We start from the raw sequence: 24,182 nt of genomic DNA, 5'->3' as shown, positions 1-24,182 counted from the left end.
AAATGACTCCATCATCTGTAAGGAGGTTATGGGGGTAATGAAGTGTGGTATATCCCTGGGAGTGTATCATTAGTCGGAATCCGTTGCAAAACCGTTTACTTCAAACAGAAAATATTTTGCAACGAAAACGAGAGTTTCTATTGGACAAATTCATCTATGTCCTTCCCTGTCTGTTTAATTGTTGATTACTTTTTTTAGATTACTGTTGTGTATTGTTAGATATTACTGCACTGTTGGAACTAGGAATACAAGCATTTCGCTACACCCACAATAGCATCTGCTAAATATGTGTATGCGACCAACAAAATGTGATTTTCTTTGATTTAGCGTAAACATTGAATGGGTTCAGTAGGAAAATGTTGTGTCACAGACAAGATGTTATGCAAACGGAATCTGACTAATTAATACACCTCTTGTTTCTCCCTGAGGTATTTTCTCAGTGTGGAGTCAACATTGAACATCTTTCTCCTATAACTCCAAGCCACCCATGTTCAGCAGTACTCCAAAGGTCCACTCTCACCCCTGGGGTCAATATTACTGGGAGTTGTTGTGTTCTGTCCGTGAACAGCGTCTCTATATCGCTCCGACCTAAAACTGGTCTCGGTCTGTGGTACCAACCTAACCCCAGCTCCAACCCTCCCTCACCCAACATTCCTGAGCAGTCCCACTCCCCTAGCCCCTCCTCCCCTACGCCAGCCCTCCCTCAACCCTATCCCATTTTCCAAAGGTCTGTCCCGTTCCCGTTCACACATAGTACCAGTGAAGACTGAGGGGTTAGTGAGTTACAGCCAGTCTCCTGCGGTAGGTAAGCAACACTCTCACACACAGTGGAAGCCAAGCAGAGCAGTGCAGCACAGATTAGCAAACAGGAAGACAGCTAAAGGCCAACATAACCAGACAGAAAGAGATGGAGAGAAAGAGAGTTGATCTGGTGGTAGATGAAGTAACAGTGTGTGTGTGTGTGTGTGTGTGTGTGTGTGTGTGTGTGTGTGTGTGTGTGTGTGTGTGTGTGTGTACGTGTGTGTGTGTACGTGTGTGTGTGTGTGTGTGTTGGGTTTGTGTGTTGTGTGTGTGTGCGTGTGTGTATACCTTCAGGTCCCTCCTCTCCAGGTGCAGCAGTTCAGAGCCTCTGATGTCATGGCGTGTGAAGGTATCTCTGTACTCTCCCAGACTGAGCTGCTCCAGCCAGACTCCTACCTCCTCTGTACCCCATCGCTCCACTACACACGTAAGCAGTGCACAGAGCAAGAATGTGCTCACTCAGTGTCTGAGACCCTCTCTCCCACACACACACACACACATCCACACGCACACACACTAATGTATACACACACAATCAGAGAGAGGAAATCAAAATTGAGGGAAGGGAAGACAGGAAGAGGAGAAGAGGTAGAGGAAGAAAGGAAGGGAGAGAGGGAAGAGAGGCGGCAGCGGCTGGCGGAAAAGAGGAGGAGTTAGCATAGATGTTGGAGGTTGGTTGGTCGGAAACGGCTGTGGCCAATGGCCTTCCACAGAGGCTAAGGGCATGCAGGTTATCCACCAATCAGAACACAGACGTACAGGAAGTAGGAGGGAGAAGGATGGCGGAAGCCTGTGCAACCTGATGGAACGCCCCACCCAATCCCTGCCCTCCCTCACTGTGGGCGGGATTAACACTCCCAACCAACAGACGGGGTCCTGAAGCAGAAGACCGGCCAACCCCTGGCATTCTATTTGTATGCATTATATGGGCTCTTATTTCACCCCAAAACAATCTAATCTAGATTGAAGAGTGCAGCTACAGCACACAATACAAATGGCTGGTTTTCATGTTCAATTGGTAGTAATATTCATAAACATACAGTCTAAAAATATATTTTTCATGTTGAATTGGTAGTAATATTCATAAACACAGTAAAACAATAGCTTTTTTCATGTTCAATTCGTAGTAATATTCATAAACAAATGTAGTCAATGTTCTGTTGTATCAGTCGTCATGAAGGAGAAATTGTGTTCTGAAACAGGATTTTTCTTTCTCTGGGTAATCTGGGTTTTTGGCCCTGCGTCCAGCCCCCTCCCCTGTCTTTGGCCTTGGTTTGTGACTGCTGTAAATGTGTAAACAGGTGGATGAGACCATGAACAGGGGTGTTCTTGGATAGATGGGTCAGACTGAGGACCAGGGCAGATGGAAATCACAGAGACAATCCCTGACACCACACTGGGTGATTATAATGCATTACAACCACAAAATGTAGGCCACATAGATACCTTAAAGATTTTAGATATAACTTAAAAGTATACAACTCTGTATGTGTGGTGCGTACACTCTTAGAAAAAAGGGTTCCAAAAGGGTTCCTCGGCTGTCCCAATAGGGTAACCCTCTTGATTCCAGATAGAATCATTTTGGGTTCCATGTAGAACTCTCGGTGGAAAGGATTCTACCTGAAATTCAAAAGGCTTCTACCTGGAACCAAAAATGGCTATTTAAAAAGAGATAATCTGGGGACAGCCAAATAACCCTTTCAGGTTCTAGATGGCACCATTTACTGTATATCTTTAGCCTGTGGAGAGAGACAAAAAAGACGAAGACTTACCTGACTGAGGGTTGGTCTTCTTGGTAGCTTTCTCTTTCTTGAACTTTGGCACAATTCTGAACATGCTGCTACGACTGTTGCTCTTGCCATACTCTAACGAGGGGTCCTGAGAAGGACACAGGTGTAGGATTAGAAATGTGTGTAATCTCACCTCATCTTCAATAGCTTGCAATATATGGTATAACCAGGGAATACATACACTGCTCCAAAAAATAAAGGGAACACCAAAATAACACATCCTAGATCTGAATGAATAAAATATTCTTATAAAATATGTTTTTCTTTACATAGTTGAATGTGCTGACAACAAAATCACACAAAAATTATCAATGGAAATCAAATTTATCAACCCATGGAGGTCTGGTTTTGGAGTCACACTCAAAATTAAAGTGGAAAACCACACTACAGGCTGATCCAACTTTGATGTAATGTCCTTAAAACAAGTCAAAATGAGGCTCAGTAGTGTGTGTGGCCTCCACGTGCCTGTTTGACCTCCCTACAACGCCTGGGCATGCTCCTGATGAGGTGGCGGATGGTCTCCTGAGGGATCTCCTCCCAGACCTGGACTAAAGCATCCGCCAACTCCTGGACAGTCTGTGGTGCAACGTTGGTGGATTGAGCGAGACATGATGTCCCAGATGTGCCCAATTGGATTCAGGTCTGGGGAACGGGCGGGCCAGTCCATAGCATCAATGCCTTCCTCTTGTAGGAACTGCTGACACACTCCAGCCACATGAGGTCTAGTAGCATTGTCTTGCATTAGGAGGAACCCAGGGCCAACCGCACCAGCATATGGTCTCACAAGGGGTCTGAGGATCTCATCTCGGTACCTAATGGCAGTCAGGTTACCTCTGGCGAGCACATGGAGGGCTGTGCGGCCCCTCAAAGAAATTTGTGGAAGTCGGGCCCTCATACCACCCTCATGGAGTCTGTTACTGACCGTTTGAGCAGACACATACACATTTGCTGGAGGTCATTTTTCAGGGCTCTGGCAGTGCTCCTCCTGCTCCTCCTTGCACAAAGCCGAGGTAGCGGTCTTGCTGCTGGGTTGTTGCCCTCCTACGGCCTCCTCCACGTCTCCTGATGTACTGGCCTGTCTCCTGGTAGCGCCTCCATGCTCTGGACACTACACTGACAGACACAGCAAACCTTCTTGCCACAGCTCGCAATGATGTGCCATCCTGGATGAGCTGCACTACCTGAGTCACTTGTGTGGGTTGTAGACTCCGTCTCATGCTACCACTAGAGTGAAAGCACCGCCAGCATTCAATAGTGACCAAAACATCAGCCAGGAAGCATAGGAACTGAGAAGTGGTCTGTGGTCCCCACCTGCAGAACCACTCCTTTATTGGGGGTGTCTTGCAAATTGCCTATAATTTCCACCTGTTGTCTATTCCATTTGCACAACAGCATGTGAAATGTATTGTCAATCAGTGTTGCTTCCTAAGTGGACAGTTTCATTTCACAGAAGTGTGATTGACTTGGAGTTACATTGTGTTGTTTAAGTGTTCCCTTTATTTTTTTGAGCAGTGTACTAGTGTGTATTATCTGAACACATCTTCAATGGGGTGCGATGTTTACATTTGATTTATTTAACCTTTATTTAACTAGGCAAGTCAGTTAAGAACAAATTCTTATTTAGAATGATGGCCTACCCCGGCTAAACCCTAACGACGCTGGGCTAATTGTGCGCCACCCTATGGGACTTCCAATCACGGCCGGTTATACAGCCGGTGATACAGCCTGGAACCAAACCAGGGTCTGTAGAATGCCTCTAGCACTGAGATGCAGTGACCGCTGCTCCACTCAGGAGCCCTAAATATGGTTTAAACAGGGAATATCTACTAGTATGTGTAATCTCACCTCATCTTCATTAGGCTGCAGTATATGGTATAACCAGGGAATATCTACAAGTTTGCCTAGCTCCATCTCCACACTCTGCAGAGCACTGGATAAAGACTCTTCATCTGAGGGTTCCAGTTGCTGTGGATGGACACACACACACACACACGCGCGCGCACAGACACATGGACACACACACACACCCATGCACACACGCACACAGACACATGGACACACACACACACACACACACACACACACACACACACACACACACACACACACACACACACACACACATACAGGAGTTGGTATGAAGGAGATAAACACATATTCTCCACAGAGAACGTGAGTAAGATGAGGTTGCCCTGAGACGCTGATCTAAGGTCAGTCTTGATTTTCCCTCCTAATGGTTATTGTTAGAATACGGAAAGGCTGAACTGATCATAGACGTTGCTTAGCCTCCTAGATTGTAACTCACCAGTGATACTCGTCCCACCAGAAGGGATTCAGTCTCGTTGTGTAAAGCCTTCACATTGCTGGCTACTTCTATAGCAGTGTTCCTGGCCATACTCTGTGTTCAATACAAACACGATATTAGACAGCTGGAATCACAGACAGTCCTCACCTCACACACAGTCCTCACATCACACACAGTCCTCACCTCACACACAGTCCTCACCTCACACACAGTCCTCACATCACACATAGTCCTCACATCACACATAGTCCTCACATCACACACAGTCCTCACCTCACACACAGTCCTCACCTCACACACAGTCCTCACATCACACACAGTCCTCACATCACACACAGTCCTCACCTCACACACAGTCCTCACATCAAACACAGTACTCACCTCACACACAGTCCTCACATCACACATAGTCCTCACATCACACACAGTCCTCACCTCACACACAGTCCTCACATCAAACACAGTCCTCACCTCACACACAGTCCTCACATCACACATAGTCCTCACATCAAACACAGTACTCACCTCACACACAGTCCTCACATCACACATAGTCCTCACATCACACACAGTCCTCACCTCACACACAGTCCTCACATCAAACACAGTACTCACCTCACACACAGTCCTCACCTCACACACAGTCCTCACCTCACACACAGTCCTCACCTCACACACAGTCCTCACCTCACACACAGTTCTCACATCACAAACAGTCCTCACCTCACACACAGTCCTCACTTCACACACAGTCCTCACCTCACACACAGTCCTCACCTCACACACAGTCCTCACCTCACACACAGTCCTCACCTCACACACAGTCCTCACCTCACACACAGTCCTCACCTCACACACAGTCCTCACCTCACACACAGTCCTCACCTCACATCACTCCTCACATCACACACACTCATATCACTCCTCATATGACTCCCCATATCACTCCTCATGTGACTCCTCATATCCCTCATCATATGACTCCTCATATCACTCCTCACATCACTCCTCGCATCACTCCTCATATGACTCCTCACATGACTCCTCACATCACATCACTCCTCACATGACTCCTCACATCACTCCTCCTCACATGACTCCTCACATCACTCCTCACATCACTCCTCACATCACTCCTCACATGACTCCTCACATCACTCCTCATATCCTCTTGATGATGTCTAACCTCGGCTAACTTGGGGTGTGTCTTGTTGATGGCGTGTGATGAGGCGTTGACGGCGTGAGCCAGCTCCTGCTCTAAAAGCCCATTGGTCTTGGCTGCCTCACAGATCCTGTGATTGGACAAGGGGAGAGGTCAGAGGGCATCATTCTGACTGCTGACTGGACAGTGTTTACAGTGTTTACAGATATAGTATTCAAGATGACAGTTTAAAAAATATACCTGGTGATGAGATCGTCTGCAGCGCGGGCAACCAGCTGTACGAGGGCGACCTCCTCCTCAGTGGCCAGGTCCACAGACTGCGAGTAAAGGTGAGACCGCAAGGGCAGCTTGTCATACTTCAGCTTGTCCTCCCACGACTTCAGAGTGTTCTCAAACGCCTGCACAAGGAGACACAGGGAGGAGACACAGGGAGGGACACATGGAGGAGACACAGGGAGGGACACATGGAGACAGGGAGGAGACACAGGGAGGGACACAGGTAGGAGACACAGGGAGGGACACATGGAGGAGACACAGGGAGGGACACAGGGAGGGACACGAGGAGACACAGGGAGGGACACAGGGAGGAGACACAGGGAGGGACACATGGAGGAGACACAGGGAGGGACACATGGAGGAGACACAGGGAGGAACACAGGGAGGGACACATGGAGGAGACACAGGGAGGGACACAGGTAGGAGACACAGGGAGGGACACATGGAGGAGACACAGGGAGGGACACATGGAGGAGACACAGGGAGGGACACATGGAGGAGACACAGGGAGGGACACAGGGAGGAGACACAGGGAGGGACACAGGGAGGGACACAGGGAGGAGACACAGGGAGGAGACACAGGAAGGAAATGAGTTAACATCCACAGAGACACAGACCAAGACAGAGAGAGAAAGTGACAGAAACAGAGAGAGACAGAGACAAAAACAGAGAGAGACAGGGACAGAGACAGAAAGAGAGACAGACAGAAACAAAGAGAAACCGAGACAAAGACAGAAACAGGAACAGAGTCAGAGACAGGGCATACAGTAACAGTTTAAGATAGGATTCAATCCATAATGCAGAAGATCAGCGTTAGAGTTCGATATAAATTTAAAGGCAATTTTCCCATGTTTGCAGAGATAGCGTTCATGGTAAACGCTGTACATGTCGGTTCAATCCTCCCCAAAAGACAAAACATTTTAACATGGACCTTCCGCGGTACTTCCACAATAGGGATCAAATCCAGCTCTGATTCCCTCCCCATATCATCTCTATTGACTGTTGGTCCTCTTTCTCACCCTGTCCCTGGTCAACATCTGGGCTCTGTTCTTGTGTTGGATCTTAATGACTCCAGGAGGTTGGACCCAGGCCTCTCCGTCCACTTGGATAGGAACACCCTCATCTCCCAGGATAGTGATCTTCACTGAGCGACACTGACAGTGGAGGAAAGACTCATTGGATGAAAGACTACAGTAGAGTAAAGGTTGTGTGTGTGTGTGTGTGTGTGCGTGTGTGTGTGTGTGTGTGTGTGTGTGTGTGTGTGTGTTTGTTACCTGTGCTATGCGGTGGTGTTGCAGTTTGATGACTCTGGACACAGCCATCTGCATACTGCCAAACACTGCTACCACCTCCAGGATTTTATCATCAAACGACGGGGCACAGAATATCTAAACACACACGCGCACACACACACACACACACACACACACGCGCGCGCGAGCACACACACACACACACACACACACACACACACACACACACACACACACACACACACACACACACACGGGTTAAAACACAATGAACACAGTTACAGTACATTGCTCTAAAGCAGGGCTGCCCAATCCTGGTGCTGAAGGGCAAAAATACATTTCTACCTTGTCCTCACCTGGTGTCCCAGGACTAAATTATTCCCTTATTAGAACCAGAAGTGTTTCGACCCCCTGGGACCTAATTAGTGTTAGTTTATATTAGTTGTATTAGTAGTTGTATTAGTAGTTGTAGCAGTAGTTTTTTGGGGGGGACACTCTTGAAAACAAAATGGTGCATCTCAAGAGATTTCATCCTGCAAAATGTCTAATAAATAACCATCATCACAACCACCACCATCATTACCATCATCATTACCATAACCATAGTCATCACCATCATTACCATCATCACAACCATCATCATCATTACTATCATCATTACCATCATCATTACCATAACCATAGTCATCACCATCATTACCATCATCACAACCATCATCATCATCATTACCATCATCATTACCATAACCATAGTCATCACCATCATTACCATCATCATTACCATCATCACAACCACCACCATCATTACCATCATCATTACCATCATCACAACCACCACCATCATTACCATCATCATTACCATAACCATAGTCATCACCATCACCATCACTTATCTCCCTCCATTGAAAACTGTCTTCTGACATTTTATTCACCTCCAAATCGTCTAGTGAGAACAGGGGAGGTTAGAGTTTAGATTAGAGACTCTGGAGTGAAAGGTTCCTCTGACTCGATATTGATCTCTCTGTCCACACTGTCCATGATTAGGTCAAGGTAATGATGAATCAGACATCATTGTACTACAACATTCCTCTGCTCTGATCCACTCATAAATGCCTCTTTAAAGCAGATCTGTACTAGTTAGCTCCATGCACGTCAAAGGCTCAGAGAGGCTGTGATCTATTGTACTGTAGTTTAGAGTAATAGCACTAGGTGAAGCCCAACTCACAATAACACACCCTTCATTGAGTCCTATGTGACATCAAATAAAATAAAATACAATTGTATTTGTCAAATGCGTTGAATACAACAGGTGTGTAGACCTTACAGTGAAATGCTGAATACAACAGGTGTAGTAGACCTTACAGTGAAATGCTTACTTAAAAGCCCTTAACAAATAATGCAGTTAATTTTTTTAAATGAAAATAAAATAAAAGTAACAAATAATAAGTAAAATAACACTATCATTATTTTGGATAGTCAGATTAACATAATAGTTTGATTAAAACAAATTCTTAAATAATCCTGTTTACACAGACACATCTGAAATCAGGCTACCTGATGGGACTGTAAATCCAGAAAATCTGGAATCAAAATAAATGTTCTACCACAGCGACCATGTTATTTTTGCCAAGACTATTTGATTAGGAGTTCGGACATATAGAGTTTGTTTGTGAAAACTATTTCTAAGATGCGTCCTTTTAGTTTTTACAAATTCACTTCACTCTCCCTTAACGGGGAGGCTTGTGTTGCTGGTGCTTGCATATGCACAGATCAAATACACCCCTGGAACTATGATTAAGACCTTCACATGTCCTAATCATTCTAAAGGTTGCTCAGAAAACCAGGTGCTTTAATCAGGCATATGCTTACTTCAATGATGACCTGACGCCAATTAAGAAAAGCAGAGTAAAGTGTTCACATGACTAATGTCATACTCTGAACAGGCAGTTAACCCACATGACTAATGCCATACTCTGAACAGGCAGTTAACCCACATGACTAATGCCATACTCTGAACAGACAGTTAACCCACATGACTAATGCCATACTCTGAACAGACAGTTAACCCACATGACTAATGCCATACTCTGAACAGACAGTTAACCCACATAACTAATGCCATACTCTGAACAGGCAGTTAACCCACATGACTAATGCCATACTCTGAACAGACAGTTAACCCACATGACTAATGCCATACTCTGAACAGACAGTTAACCCACATGACTAATGCCATACTCTGAACAGACAGTTAACCCACATAACTAATGCCATACTCTGAACAGGCAGTTAACCCACATGACTAATGCCATACTCTGAACAGACAGTTAACCCACATGACTAATGCCATACCATGAACAGACGGTTAACCCACATGACTAATGCCATACTCTGAACGGGCAGTTAACCCACATGACTAATGCAATACTCTGAACAGACAGTTAACCCACATAACTAATGCCATACTCTGAACAGGCAGTTAACCCACATGACTAATGCCATACTCTGAACAGACAGTTAACCCACATGACTAATGCCATACTCTGAACAGGCAGTTAACCCACATGACTAATGCCATACTCTGAACAGACAGTTAACCCACATGACTAATGTCATACTCTGAACAGGCAGTTAACCCACATGAATAATGCCATACTCTGAACAGGCAGTTAACCCACATGACTAATGCCATACTCTGAACAGGCAGTTAACCCACATGACTAATGCCATACTCTGAACAGGCAGTTAACCCACATGACTAATGCCATACTCTGAACAGACAGTTAACCCACATGACTAATGCCATACTCTGAACAGACAGTTAACCCACATGACTAATGCCATACTCTGAACAGACAGTTAACCCACATGACTAATGCCATACTCTGAACAGGCAGTTAACCCACATGACTAATGCCATACTCTGAACAGACAGTTAACCCACATGACTAATGTCATGCTCTGAACAGGCAGTTAACCCACATGACTAATGTCATACTCTGAACAGACAGTTAACCCACATGACTAATGTCATACTCTGAACAGACAGTTAACCCACATGACTAATGTCATACTCTGAACAGACAGTTAACCCACATGACTAATATCATACTCTGAACAGACAGTTAACCCACATGACTAATGTCATACTCTGAACAGACAGTTAACCCACATGACTAATGTCATACTCTGAACAGACAGTTAACCCACATGACTAATGTCATACTCTGAACAGACAGTTAACCCACATGACTAATGTCATACTCTGAACAGACAGTTAACCCACATGACTAATGTCATACTCTGAACAGGCAGTTAACCCACATGACTAATGCCATACTCTGAACAGACAGTTAACCCACATGACTAATGTCATACTCTGAACAGACAGTTAACCCACATGACTAATGTCATACTCTGAACAGGCAGTTAACCCACATGACTAATGCCATACTCTGAACAGACAGTTAACCCACATGACTAATGCCATACTCTGAACAGACAGTTAACCCACATTACTAATGCCATACTCTGAACAGGCAGTTAACCCACATGACTAATGTCATACTCTGAACAGACAGTTAACCCACATAACTAATGCCATACTCTGAACAGACAGTTAACCCACATGACTAATGCCATACTCTGAACAGGCAGTTAACCCACATAACTAATGCCATACTCTGAACAGACAGTTAACCCACATGACTAATGCCATACTCTGAACAGACAGTTAACCCACATGACTAATGCAATACTCTGAACAGACAGTTAACCCACATGACTAATGTCATGCTCTGAACAGGCAGTTAACCCACATGACTAATGTCATACTCTGAACAGACAGTTAACCCACATAACTAATGCCATACTCTGAACAGACAGTTAACCCACATGACTAATGCCATACTCTGAACAGGCAGTTAACCCACATAACTAATGCCATACTCTGAACAGGCAGTTAACCCACATGACTAATGCCATACTCTGAACAGACAGTTAACCCACATGACTAATGCCATACTCTGAACAGACAGTTAACCCACATGACTAATGCCATACTCTGAACAGACAGTTAACCCACATGACTAATGCAATACTCTGAACAGACAGTTAACCCACATGACTAATGCCATACTCTGAACAGGCAGTTAACCCACATGACTAATGCAATACTCTGAACAGACAGTTAACCCACGGTTCCTAGGCCGTCATTGAAAATTAAATAAAAAAAATAATAAAAAAATACTCTGCCTTCTCCCGTAATCAGTTTAATATCAAATTATTAGTGTTCATGTAAACGTACTCACTGATATCAATTCAACAGGTTTATTTTCATTGGGGCCAAAATAGACGTCTGAAGATGGTTTATAGTTTGAACACAGTTTAAGAAATATGTTTGTGCATGTGGATTTACTGCAAGTGTGTGTGTGTGCACCTGTGGTGTGTGTGCAGAGAGTAAATGCTGAGGATGATGTGTGTGTTGGATCAGTTCCACTGGAAGTCCTCCCAGCAGCTGGCTCTGTCCCAGCACAGCTGTTACAACACCACGTCAGAGGTAAACTTTTATTTAACCTTTATTTAACTAGGCAAGTCAGTTTAGAACAAATTCTTATTTTCAATGACGGCCTCCCCCTGCGATGCTAGCCCAATTGTTTGCTGCCCTATGGGACTCCCAATCATGGCCGGATGTGATACAGGCTGGAATTGAACCAGGGTGTCTGTAGTGATGCCTCAAGCACTGAGATGCAGTGCCTTAGACCGCTGCGCCACTCGGGAGCCCCAACCTCACTGGCCTTGAATTACAACACCACGTCGCACACACAGAGGTAACCTTACGGAACTAGGGGCCTGTCATGCCAAATAGTGTCCCCCTGTCACAAAGTACCAACCAGAGGTGGTATCGTTATGTTTGCCTGTTCTCCTACAACACTGAGCCAGCAGCCACAAAGTACCAACCAGAGTCACACACACACAATTTTGGTAGAACAGCACTCACGTCGTCCTCCTTGGTTCCTCCCCAGAAGTTGGTTCCACCTGCATAGCTGGGGATGTTCAGCACCGCAATGCCCTGAAGGCTGGGCAGGGGGATGTACTGACCGTCACACTGGACGGACACACACACACACAGTTACAGTTAGGCTCTATTCCAATATGTCCGCCATTCTATCCACCACAAAACATAGATTTTTCACGGGAATGTCCCTTCTAGTAATTCTAGTTCTGTGGTTTTGTCTCTCACCTCCAGTTGAACCTTCTGTTCTAGATTCTTGTAGGTTCTCTGGAGGAGTTCCTTGGTGCCCAGAACCCCATACCATACCCTGTTCTTAGTACGACTCCTAGAGAAGGGGGGGGGGGGGGGGGTGTAGTGAGGAAGAGAAAGGAGCGTAGTGAGAAAAGGGTGAGAGAATAGAGGAGAGAGGGGGGGGGTAGTGAGGAAGAGAAAGGAGCGTAGTGAGAAAAGGGTGAGAGAATAGAGGAGAGGGGGGGGGGTAGTGAGGAAGAGAAAGGAGCGTAGTGAGAAAAGGGTGAGAGAATAGAGGAGAGAGGGGGGGGGGTAGTGAGGAAGAGAAAGGAGCGTAGTGAGAAAAGGGTGAGAGAATAGAGGAGAGAGGGGGGGGGGGGGTAGTGAGGAAGAGAAAGGAGCGTAGTGAGAAAAGGGTGAGAGAATAGAGGAGAGAGGGGGGGGGGGTAGTGAGGAAGAGAAAGGAGTATAGTGAGAAAAGGGTGAGAGAATAGAGGAGAGAGAGGGATGAGAGACCAGTGGAGAGGGATGAGAGACCAGTGGAGAGGGATGAGGGAGGAGAGGAGAGATAAACCTAGAGCTCACCTGCACTTCTCTGGGTGTTCCTCCCTCTTGTTGTTGAACTCCAGTGTGATCTTAGCATCCAGCCCAACGCCAAAGTAGTTGTTCATGACACACTTCTCACTAAAGCCCTCTCTGTGGGGAGATAGAAAGACACAGAGAAGTTCACAAAACTACACAAACCTTTAAAAAAATATATGTTTTGATCTGGTCACCAAAAAGGGTCCAGTCTGAAACTTTCTGAATATGGTAGCCTAAAGGTCAGAGCTGAGAGGTCAGAGGGTCTTACAGTGAGTCCAGGTCAGAGTCCAGAAAGGGCGTAGCTCCAAATGGGTCGATATTAGCCAGCAGCATCTTACTGATGATGGAGCTACCAGCTATAGAGGCTGCCAGACCAGCACGCAAACCTGTACAGAGAAACAGTGGTGTTCTTAAAAACTGCTGTGTGTGGTATGTCTACATGTCTCAGGGCAAACAATGTGTGTGTGTGTGTGTGTGCGCGTGTGTGCGTATGTTTTAGGCTTGGGCAGTATACCGTAAACTGGGGCTTTTGAAAATAGCCACGGGATGGTTTTTCAAAACCATCAATACCGTTGAAACTATTTCTTTGAAATGTTAGATTTTTATTTGAATATTTGTAACTACTTTTAAAAAAAAAATACCTGCAGTCAAATTGTGTGCAATACGTTAGGCGATAAAGAAGATTGCATTCCTCATTTCACATTATTTTCTATTATGAAGCTTACCAGTAGTCCTCAGTCACAGGGTGTTTGTTTGCAAGCACACAACAACGAGAGACCGAAGCCTTGTGAGTCACTCACCGTTGTACAGCATGCGCCAGGTGAACTAATTACAGTATGGAATTCACAATGAATTGTTTGCCAGCTAGATATCTCTTAAACTATTAAGTTAAAGCTGCAATATGTAACTTTTTGGGTGACCCCGACCAAATTCACTTAGAAAAGTGAGTTATAGATCTGTCATTCTCATTGAAAGCAAGTCTAAGAAGCGGTAGATATGTTCTATGCGCGCTATTTCTATGCTACCCGTTCTTAAGTTTCGTTTTTGGCGTCTTTGACCCTCGGTATTGCACCCCAGCTTCAAACAGCTACAATATTTTGGGTTGTTGAAAATATATTTCACAGTGATTTAGATGGTACAATGATTCTCTACACTACACATTGCTTGTTTTGTTACATAAACAGAAATTAGGCAAATTATTTGAATTTTAGCAATCAGGAAATGGCCATTTCTACTGTCTAAAGTGTGCTAAGTGCTCTGCAGTTGTGCATTTTGGTTTGCTCATTTAGTAGCTAGCTATCTAAATCCAGCTTCGCTTGGGAACAGCAGAGAATCCCCTCCTAGATCAAGCTTGCTGCCTAATATTTTTTTTGTAAGAAGCATTTTTGAGTTACTTGTATAAATTTATGAGCTGGGATGTCAGTCCTGTAAATACTTTAGGTCAGAGACTAAAATATGTATAAAATGTTTGCAATGCGCTCGTTTGCATTTAGTTGGAATTCTCTATGGGATTTTACATGTAGAACGTATTTGTTAGCATTGCTAATCGTTATGAGGATATGACAATCTGTGTGTGTGTGTGTGTGTGTGTGTGTGTGTGTGTGTGTGTGTGTGTGTGTGTGTGTGTGTGTGTGTGTGTGTGTGTGTGTGTGTGTACATGTACAAGGGCAGATGTGTGTGTGCATACGCGTGAGCCCGAACCATAGAAGATGAAGTGTGAATGTGTGTATGTGAAATGTGCATGTATGTGTGTATGGCGCCCATGTGTGCATATACCGTAGGATGTACCAGGGCAGATGATACGTGTGTTGAGTACAGGCAGGTTCTCCTTGCTGGTGGTGAAGGGTGTGATGGAGAAAGAGCCACATGATTGGCTGCTGCGACTCACACACCTTTCAGTAGGGGAACAAGGACTCTTAGCCACTAGAGAGAGAGAGAGAGACAGAGCAAGAGACAGAGACAGAGACAGAGACAGAGACAGAGAGAGAGAGAGGGAGAGAGAGAGAGAGATAGAGAGAGAGAGAGAGAGAGAGAGAGAGAGAGAGAGAGAGAGAGTGTTAGTACATAGACATACACTATCTATTCTAGTATGTACTAAAGAGCACTATCTATTCTAGTATGTACTAAAGATCTAGGGGAGAGTCGATAGAACAAGGGGATTACATCAGAGAGTATACAATTCCTACTGCTCTGAGGCAGGAAGAAGATTCCTTGTGAACAGGAAGAGCCCCTGTCCCACAGACAACGACACATCATACAGGACACGGACACACACACTTAGGGACAAACACACACTGTGTTTGTAAATACTACACTGTGCTCTGTAAATAGTACACTGTGCTCTGTAAATACTACACTGTGCTATGTAAATACTACACAGTGCTATTTAAATACTACACTGTGCTTTGTAAATACGACAAAGTGCTATGCAATTTTCACCTTTATTTAACCAGGTAGGCTAGTTGAGAACAAGTTCTCATTTACAATTGCGACCTGGACAAGATAAAGCAAAGCAGTTCGACACATACAACAACACAGAGTTACACATGGAGTAAAACAAACATACAGAGCAAGTGAGGTGAGATAAGGGAGGTAAAGGCAAAAAAAAAGAGAAAAAAAAAGGCCATGGTGGCAAAGTAAATACAATATAGCAAGTAAAACACTGGAATGGTAGATTTGCAGTGGAAGAATGTGCAATGTAGAGATAGAAATAATGGGGTGCAAAGGAGCAAAATAAATAAATAAATAAATATAGTAGGGGAAGCGGTAGTTGTTTGGACTAAATTATAGATGGGCTATGTACAGGTGCAGTGATCTGTGAGCTGCTCTGACAGCTGGTGCTTAAAGCTAGTGAGGGAGATAAGTGTTTCCAATTTCAGGGATTTTTGCAGTTCTTTCCAGTCATTGGCAGCAGAGAAAATACTACACTGTGCTATGTAAATACCATGTAGAGATATTCGGCCACTCTTGAAATACCTAATCCAGCTATCCACTGACTGCACTGTTAATAACAAACTAAACCCAGTATAATTTAATCAGGAGAAATAAAGTTCATGTTTTCCATTTCTAATTCTTTAATTTAATTACAGCAGGGAACATCATGTGTGGGCTTGTCAGACAGAGCCCACGTTCCCTGACAGGGTGTGGTTAGTTGAGGACATGTTCCCTGTGACAGGGTGTAGTTAGTTGAGGACATGTTCCCTGTGACAGGGTGTAGTTAGTTGAGGACATGTTCCCTGTGACAGGGTGTAGTTAGTTGAGGACATGTTCCCTGTGACAGGGTGTAGTTAGTTGAGGACATGTTCCTTGTGACAGGGTGTAGTTAGTTGAGGACATGTTCCCTGTGACAGGGTGTAGTTAGTTGAGGACATGTTCCCTGACAGGGTGTAGTTAGTTGAGGACATGTTCCCTGTGACAGGGTGTAGTTAGTTGAGGACATGTTCCCTGTGACAGGGTGTAGTTAGTTGAGGACATGTTCCCTGTGACAGGGTGTAGTTAGTCGATGATCCACTAGGTGGTGTTGTTATTAATATCCTATGTTTTTTCCTGTAGGATACAACTAACTCTTCTGAATTCAAAATGGGCTCCTAGCCCCTACTCCCTAGCACCTACTCCCTAACCCCTACATCCTAGCCCCTATACCCTAGCCCCTATTCTCTAGCCCCTATTCTCTAGCTCCTACTCCCTACACACTGGGCACAGACGTCATTCAACATCTAGTTTTGATTTAATTTTGCTTGTGAACCAATGTCAATTTAATGTGAAATCAACAAAACATTTCACCAGGTCATTGGATTTACGTTAAAAGTTGGGTGAAAAAAAATTGCAATTCAATCACGTTGATGACTTTTTGCAAATCGAATCAGATTTCCATGTTGATTCAACGTCATCACAATGAATGTTTTTGTTGAAAGAAAGCAGAATTAATGTTGATTCAATCAGGTTTTGCCAAGTGGGTAGCCACTCCTCTAGATCTTAACAGTACTGGATAGATGGAAGCAAGAGACAGACAGAGAGAGAAGGAGACAGACAGACAGACAGACAGACAGACAGACAGACAGACAGACAGACAGAGAGGCAGGTGACTCACGTGGCAGGATCTCTAGTTCTTTGGTGTCCTCGTCCTTTTCACTGTCCCTGTTGTCCTCCTCTCCCTCCTTCCTGAACTCAAACGTGGACGGCAGCTCCTGCTCCTCCGTGCTGGCATTCTGCTCATCCACCACTAGGGAGAGAGAGAGGGCAGGGAGAGTGAGGAGGAAGAGAGGATGAGGCGAAAAGAGAGAAGAAGGGGAAGAGGGAGAGAAGGAGAGAGAGAAGGAGGGGGAGAGGGTGAGAAGGAGAGAGAAAGGGAGGGGGAGAGGGTGAGGGGAGAGAAGGGTCTGAAATTGCACATTACATCTTCATATTACGTGACAAAGTGATTACCAAGTCATTTTGTAGTTGAACTGTCTGGAGTCCAATTGTATTCTCTCTGAAACAGGCATGCAAGACTCGCCAAAGGCTCTATTCTAGTGTATGTCTGATCTGTTTTGTCATAATGTATTTCTACGTACCTCTCTCTGCCTGTTGCATGATCTGTTATGGTCTATATCTATGTACCTCTCTCTGCCTGTTCCATGATCTGTTATGTTCTATATCTACGTACCTCTCTCTGCCTGTTGCATAATCTCTCGCACAGCCTTCTTCAGGCTGTTTGCCCGTAGCATCAACTGTTCTTTAGCTCTGAACATCTTGTGTGGCGAACCTCCTCCGTTCTCTCCTCCCTTCTCACTCTCCTCCGCTTCCAGTTTCTCCTTCAGCTCGGTCAACGACTCCTCGCTCACCTCCTCCTCTTCTTCCTCCTCCTCAACAATGGGGGGTGTGGAAAGGCGAGGAGGTGGGGGAAATGACTGGGTTTCTGTGTTGAGGGTCTGAAGGAGCAAATCTAGCTTCTCATTCAGGATGGCACACTGGTGGGGGAGAGGAGTTAATTTAGAGAGTGTGTGTGTGTGTGTGTGTGTGTGTGTGTGTGTGTGTGTGTGTGTGTGTGTGTGTGGTGTACTTACTTTGAGAGACATGGTGTCACACTCCTCTGTATTCTCAGTAATTCTCTCATAGGACTTCCCCACTTTGGCAACAAAGTCCTTTACTGTCTCACACAGGATCCTAGAAGGGGAGAGAATAAAGAGAAAGAGAGAGAGGTGAGGGAGAGAGAGCATACTCTGTACTGCATACTCTCCTTGCCCTCTACCTCACGATACAAAACAACACCACACATCACAAAAAACATATCCTCACCAGTTTTACAACCGTATATCCATACCATATCTCCTGAAACATCTCCACACTTTATCATTCTATAGAACTCAAACTCAACCCTAAGGCGCCCAGAGACCATTCCATTAAATAATAGTAAAGGGTCTGTTATCCCCCCACCTTTGACCCTGTTCCTCCTTGTTAGCCAAATAGCCAACTTTGCCTGAGCAAACAGAAAACACCCATTTGGCCTCTTCCTTATTGGAATACCTGTACCCCATGATAAACATCCTGACAGTAAACTCCACCACCAAGCTTTCACACAGACATTCCAACAGAGACATTAATGGCATTAACCGGGGCGCACACAGAAAACACACGATGCACAGTTTCACTCATGACACAGAAAGGACACTCCTGTCCAACTCCCGGGTCGACCCGTGCCAACCAGCCATTAGTGGCCAGGGCTCCATGTAGAACTCTCTGGAGGTCCCCTGACCTCTTTGGTACTGGGAAACTGTAGAGCCCCCTCCATCTAAAACCCACCATACTCTCCGCTCCACATACCTCCGGCCACTGATTTGCCTTCACTCCTGTTAGGCTTCTAACGTTCCTCACCTTATAAATGCAGAGGTTGTAGAGGGCTTTACCTCCCACCCCCTCAAACTCCCCCAGAGTCGGAGTGTTAAAATCGAACAAGTCCTCCAGACCACCTTGCCAGTCCCCAGCCTCTGCCGTCACCTACAGTGGCAGAAACATTGGTGGCCCCTCCCCCTTTGGCCCCTCAAACACCCCCCTTATTGGTTCAGACAGTACCTCCTGGACCTCCCCCAGGAATCTCTCCAGCAGACTAAGAGATGTTAGTCCTGTTGTTGTGCCAGGACTTCCAGGGTTTTCCACCCTCCTCCCCCTGCAGCCGCAGGTCACCCAGCCTTAGTAAACCCGCTGCCATCAGTAGCCTCTGCAGGGTGGCCGACTGAACCGATCTCAAAGGGATGTCTGGGTTGTGGAAGATAGGCTCCTCCCACACCCACAGCCCAGGCTCCACACCACCTTCTCGTGTGGGCCTTAGCAGCTGCCAGGCCTTCAGCACTGCAGAGTAAAAATCAGAGAGACCTGCTGTACTCAGCCTCTCCAGCTTCATGAGGAACAGCCGCCGGTCTAACCCTAATCCGCCAGCTCTCCTCAGCAGCGCGCATGCTGGTGTCCAGTTCCATCAGGTCCTGTCCTCCTTCGTGAATGGACATATACAACACTGACACCCTCAGCCAGTGATGGCCCGACCAGAGAAAATCCACTAGCTTGCTTTGCAAGTCTGAGAGCAGGTGTTGAGGATAGCCAGTTTATGCCACAGGGAAGACGCCGACCATGTTATTGATTATCAGCACCCTCCCTCTATATGACACTTGGGACAGGAGCCAGTCATGACACCACTGCTTGTGACAGCCCCTCCCAGTTCTTCCTGACCCACCCCTTCGAGCCCAGGTACACCCCCAAAATGTTAGGCCCTTCACAACCCCACTCCAGCACACTCCCTGCAGTCTCCTGCGTAGCAGCCCCAAAAAAGGCTCAATGGCTAGTGTATATAACTGCCCCGCTAGAGGTCATCCTTGTCTAATGCCCCATCTCATCCAGACTGGCCTACTGAGCTCCCCTCCCACCTTGACCATACATGACGCTCCAGCATACAACAGCTTCACACAGAACAAAAACCTTTCCCAAACATCACATTAAACAGATACTCATGGTCCACTCTATAAAAAGCCTTCATTTGATCTAGAGAGACCAGTCTGAAGTTCACATTAGAACCTTTCGACAATTCCAGCATGTTCCTGGTTAAGAACATGTTGTCCGCGATTGAGCATCTCAGTGGACAATATGTCTGGTTCTTGTGTACTATAGAGTCCAGATCGGCAACTCATCGGCAACTCTCCTACCCTGACGCACTCACGCAATACGCAAAAGAATCCCAGTCCAATTATTGCCCAGAATTGTTTATAAATCTCCACTGGGTTACGGGCTCTGCCAGTTCATGGGACAATGGAGGAATGTCCATTTTATCCCTCTGTGAAAGAGAGAGCTTAGGGAGTTATTTAAACAAAACCTGAGCACACACAGGATAACACAGTTCTGCCCTATGCAACTCAGTATAAAACTCCACAGTCTGCTCCTGCATCTCCCCCACCACAGAGGTCACCCGCCCATCAGAAAGCTGTAGACAATGCTTACCCTTCAATGCTCTCTCTTTGTTTACTATGGTGCTATCCTCAGATAATAGCATCGTTTGCTCTAGGCGAAAAGCCTGTTTTAAATCTGACATGTTGGCTGGATTCACAATAAGTGTAGCTTTAATTTGGTATCTTACATGTGTGATTTCATGAACGTTTGATTTTTGTAGTAATCATTTAATTTGGCGCTCTGCATTTTCACTGGCTTTTGGCCAGGTGGGACGGTACACATATCCCAGAGAGGTTTTAAGCAAGCCTACCTGGAGAGTCGCCATAAGAAGTGTGAGAAAAGACAACAAAAAAACAGAATCTGAAGGTAGACCCTTACGCACGGTTGTGACCAACTAACACTTTTCCTGGGTGAGAGGTTATCATGCCCCTCATTTTTCATAGCGTGTTCTACTGATCTTACAAACTTTCCCGGGCCACAGAAAAAAGCTTCAAGATTAACCTTTTTCCCTTAGTCTCATTCAGGAACCTTGACAGTTCCATCACCGTGTCATCTCTGCCTGACTGGCTGTCAGCTCTGGACCAATTGAGGAGGAGTCTGAAAAGAAAGCCTCTTCATCATCCTCTTCCTCACACTCACCTTCCTCCTACTCATCTCCATCTCCGATCCTGACCACCTGCCTTTTCTCTCTAGTCGGGGCCTCCACCAAGCACCAGGCACTTTGACCACACCAGCTTCTCTTCTCCCCCTTTTTCATCTTCTGCTTGACACCCTCCTCCACCGCCCCTGGTCGCCTACCCTTCCCCAATAAACTCTCTTCATCCACTAGCATAACCTGACTAGACACAGCCTCATCTACACCACCATCCATAACGTGACTATACCCAGCCTCATCTACACCACCATCCATAACCTGACTAGACACAGCCTCATCTACACCACCATCCATAACGTGACTAGGCCCAGCCTCATCTACACCACCATCCATAACATGACTAGACACAGCCTCATCTACACCACCATCCATAACATGACTATACCCAGCCTCATCTACACCACCATCCATAACCTGACTAGACACAGCCTCATCTACACCACCATCCATAACATGACTAGACACAGCCTCATCTACACCACCATCCATAACGTGACTATACCCAGCCTCATCTACACCACCATCCATAACATGACTAGGCCCAGCCTCATCTACACCACCATCCATAACATGACTATACCCAGCCTCATCTACACCACCATCCATAACATGACTAGGCCCAGCCTCATCTACACCACCATCCATAACATGACTAGACCCAGCCTCATCTACACCACCATCCATAACGTGACTATACCCAGCCTCATCTACACCACCATCCATAACATGACTAGGCCCAGCCTCATCTACACCACCATCCATAACATGACTAGACCCAGCCTCATCTACACCACCATCCATAACGTGACTTGGCCCAGCCTCGGCTGCTTGCATCTCATGGACCCCTCCACGTTGACCTCTATTTCCCCCACCGGCCCTGGTACCCTCACCTTGTCTATGGCCTTTTTGTGGGCACGCAAAGCTATTATGCCTCAAATACCTACACTCAAAGCAACGTAGACTATCTGTGTTGGCAAACCCAGTGTAGAGCCACTACCCATGCCTCACTTTAAAATACACATGTAACAGTTGCTCAATGTTAGTCAGAAACTTGAACACTTGCCTCCGGAACAAAACAACATGCTTAACTTCTTGACGCTACCCATTCCTTAAGCGGGATAATTGTCATCAGCAACGCTGAATAGCATAGCGCCACAGTCAAATACTGTTACTAAAAAATATTCATATTCATGAAATCACAAGTGCAATATTGCAAAACACAGCTTAGCCTTTTGTAAATCCACCTGTCATCTCAGATTTTGAAATTCTGCTTTATAGCGAAAGCAATCCAAGCGTTTGTGTAAATTTATCGATCACATGACAAAACATTTAGTGCACTTAGCATCAGGTAACTTGGTCACGAAAATCAGAAAAGCAATCAAATTAATTGTTTACCTTTGATGACCTTTGGAACTATGAAACTATGTCGAAAGACTATTGACAATTTAAGGAAGCCATTGAAAAAATAATCTGGTTGATATCCCTTTAAATGGAGGATAGGCAATGCATAGGAACAGAGAGGTTTCAAAATAAGAGGCACTTCCTGATTGGATTTTCCTCAGGTTTTCACCTGCAATATCAGTTCTGTTTTACTCACAGACAATATTTTGACAGTTTTGGAAACGTTAGAGTGTTTTCTATCCTAATCTGAATTATATGCATATTCTAGTTTCTGGGGCCGAAAAATAGTCAGTTTCAAATGGGTACGTTTTTTAGCCAAAAACAAAAATACTGCCCCCTACACGCAAAGGTTAACGGCATCTGCCTGAAAACTGCCGACAGTACATGTAAACCGCTTGCAAACTTACCAAACCGACTCAATTCTTTTTTTATTTGATCATTCGTAATAAACTGAGGCAGATTCGCAACTAACACTCTAGTCGAATGAGTCGAAAGAGGAGAAATCGACACCAAAACATCCCTTACAAATATCCCACTAGCAATCAGCTTGCCCACCAAATTGACCCTTTTCATGAACACAACCACAGCTTTGTTCATTCTGGATGCGGAATGTATAAATTCAACTCCTACCTGTTCGGCGACCGCGAGCAGAACCTCCTCGACCTTAACTCCATTCTCAGGAATACACCTGAATCCATAATGGCAGCGTCTACTCCTCGCTAGGCTGTGAAGCCATAGAATACACCACACTGTTCAAACCCTAGGAAACTAAAACTATGTCCTCTTCCTCCCTATCTTTGAAAAAAAGCCAGTGGGTATCGCTGGTGTGTTAACTCTCCACCATAGAAAATAGAAATGGAAAGAAAAGACCAAGGAAATAATCAAGAAAATAGGTCAGGACAGAGCCCCTCATACGGCCTCTCAACAACAAAACACTTCCAGCATGCCCTAGAGAGAGCCATTTAGCAGTGTTGAGATGAGAGACTCACTTAGCAGAGGAGATGACCACAGAGTTTTGGTCAGCATTGAGGATCTTGGTGAGATGGGCAGCTACCGAGTCTTCATAGGCTGAGATCTGGAACTGAGGACACGTAGGAAGGGGATACGTCATAATGACCATAAAACTAAGCATGGTCAGAGGGAAACTGTTAAGATTATAAATCACCCCAAAATCCCAAGGTGGACACTTAACTTCAACTTCCTTCAAACTGCACACAGAGACATACAAATGATATCCCATCTGACTTTGGGTAAGTAGAAAAAGGGCTTTGTTGCCAAAATGTCGCACGATCCTCAAAA

General features: G+C 45.4%; 1 protein-coding gene across 5 annotated transcripts in view; it reads right to left on the bottom strand.

Moving 5' to 3' along the window:
- LOC110504796 (diacylglycerol kinase eta) overlaps nucleotides 1–24,182 on the bottom strand; it is a 112,380-nt gene that overhangs the window by 16,051 nt on the left and 72,147 nt on the right. For 3 of the 5 annotated variants that reach the window (XM_036975215.1, XM_036975213.1, XM_036975217.1), the window contains 17 exons: nucleotides 23,873–23,964; nucleotides 18,460–18,559; nucleotides 18,060–18,363; nucleotides 17,505–17,636; nucleotides 15,191–15,337; nucleotides 13,683–13,800; nucleotides 13,418–13,528; nucleotides 12,830–12,926; nucleotides 12,587–12,694; nucleotides 7,609–7,722; nucleotides 7,354–7,488; nucleotides 6,299–6,456; nucleotides 6,083–6,188; nucleotides 4,897–4,989; nucleotides 4,437–4,556; nucleotides 2,574–2,679; nucleotides 1,090–1,220 (listed from right to left, as the gene is read on the bottom strand). In XM_036975215.1, the coding sequence (XP_036831110.1) occupies nucleotides 1,090–1,220; nucleotides 2,574–2,679; nucleotides 4,437–4,556; nucleotides 4,897–4,989; nucleotides 6,083–6,188; nucleotides 6,299–6,456; nucleotides 7,354–7,488; nucleotides 7,609–7,722; nucleotides 12,587–12,694; nucleotides 12,830–12,926; nucleotides 13,418–13,528; nucleotides 13,683–13,800; nucleotides 15,191–15,337; nucleotides 17,505–17,636; nucleotides 18,060–18,363; nucleotides 18,460–18,559; nucleotides 23,873–23,964 (2,172 nt within the window). The remainder of the gene's footprint in view (nucleotides 1–1,089; nucleotides 1,221–2,573; nucleotides 2,680–4,436; nucleotides 4,557–4,896; nucleotides 4,990–6,082; nucleotides 6,189–6,298; nucleotides 6,457–7,353; nucleotides 7,489–7,608; nucleotides 7,723–12,586; nucleotides 12,695–12,829; nucleotides 12,927–13,417; nucleotides 13,529–13,682; nucleotides 13,801–15,190; nucleotides 15,338–17,504; nucleotides 17,637–18,059; nucleotides 18,364–18,459; nucleotides 18,560–23,872; nucleotides 23,965–24,182) is intronic. The other 2 variants (XM_036975214.1, XM_036975216.1) reach the window with 2 other exon arrangements.

This window comes from Oncorhynchus mykiss, chromosome 3 (genome assembly GCF_013265735.2).
Source record: "Oncorhynchus mykiss isolate Arlee chromosome 3, USDA_OmykA_1.1, whole genome shotgun sequence".
NCBI classification, from domain to species: domain Eukaryota; kingdom Metazoa; phylum Chordata; class Actinopteri; order Salmoniformes; family Salmonidae; genus Oncorhynchus; species Oncorhynchus mykiss.
The sequence above is the reverse complement of the archived record's forward strand: the minus strand, read 5'-3'. Positions and strand labels throughout refer to the sequence as shown.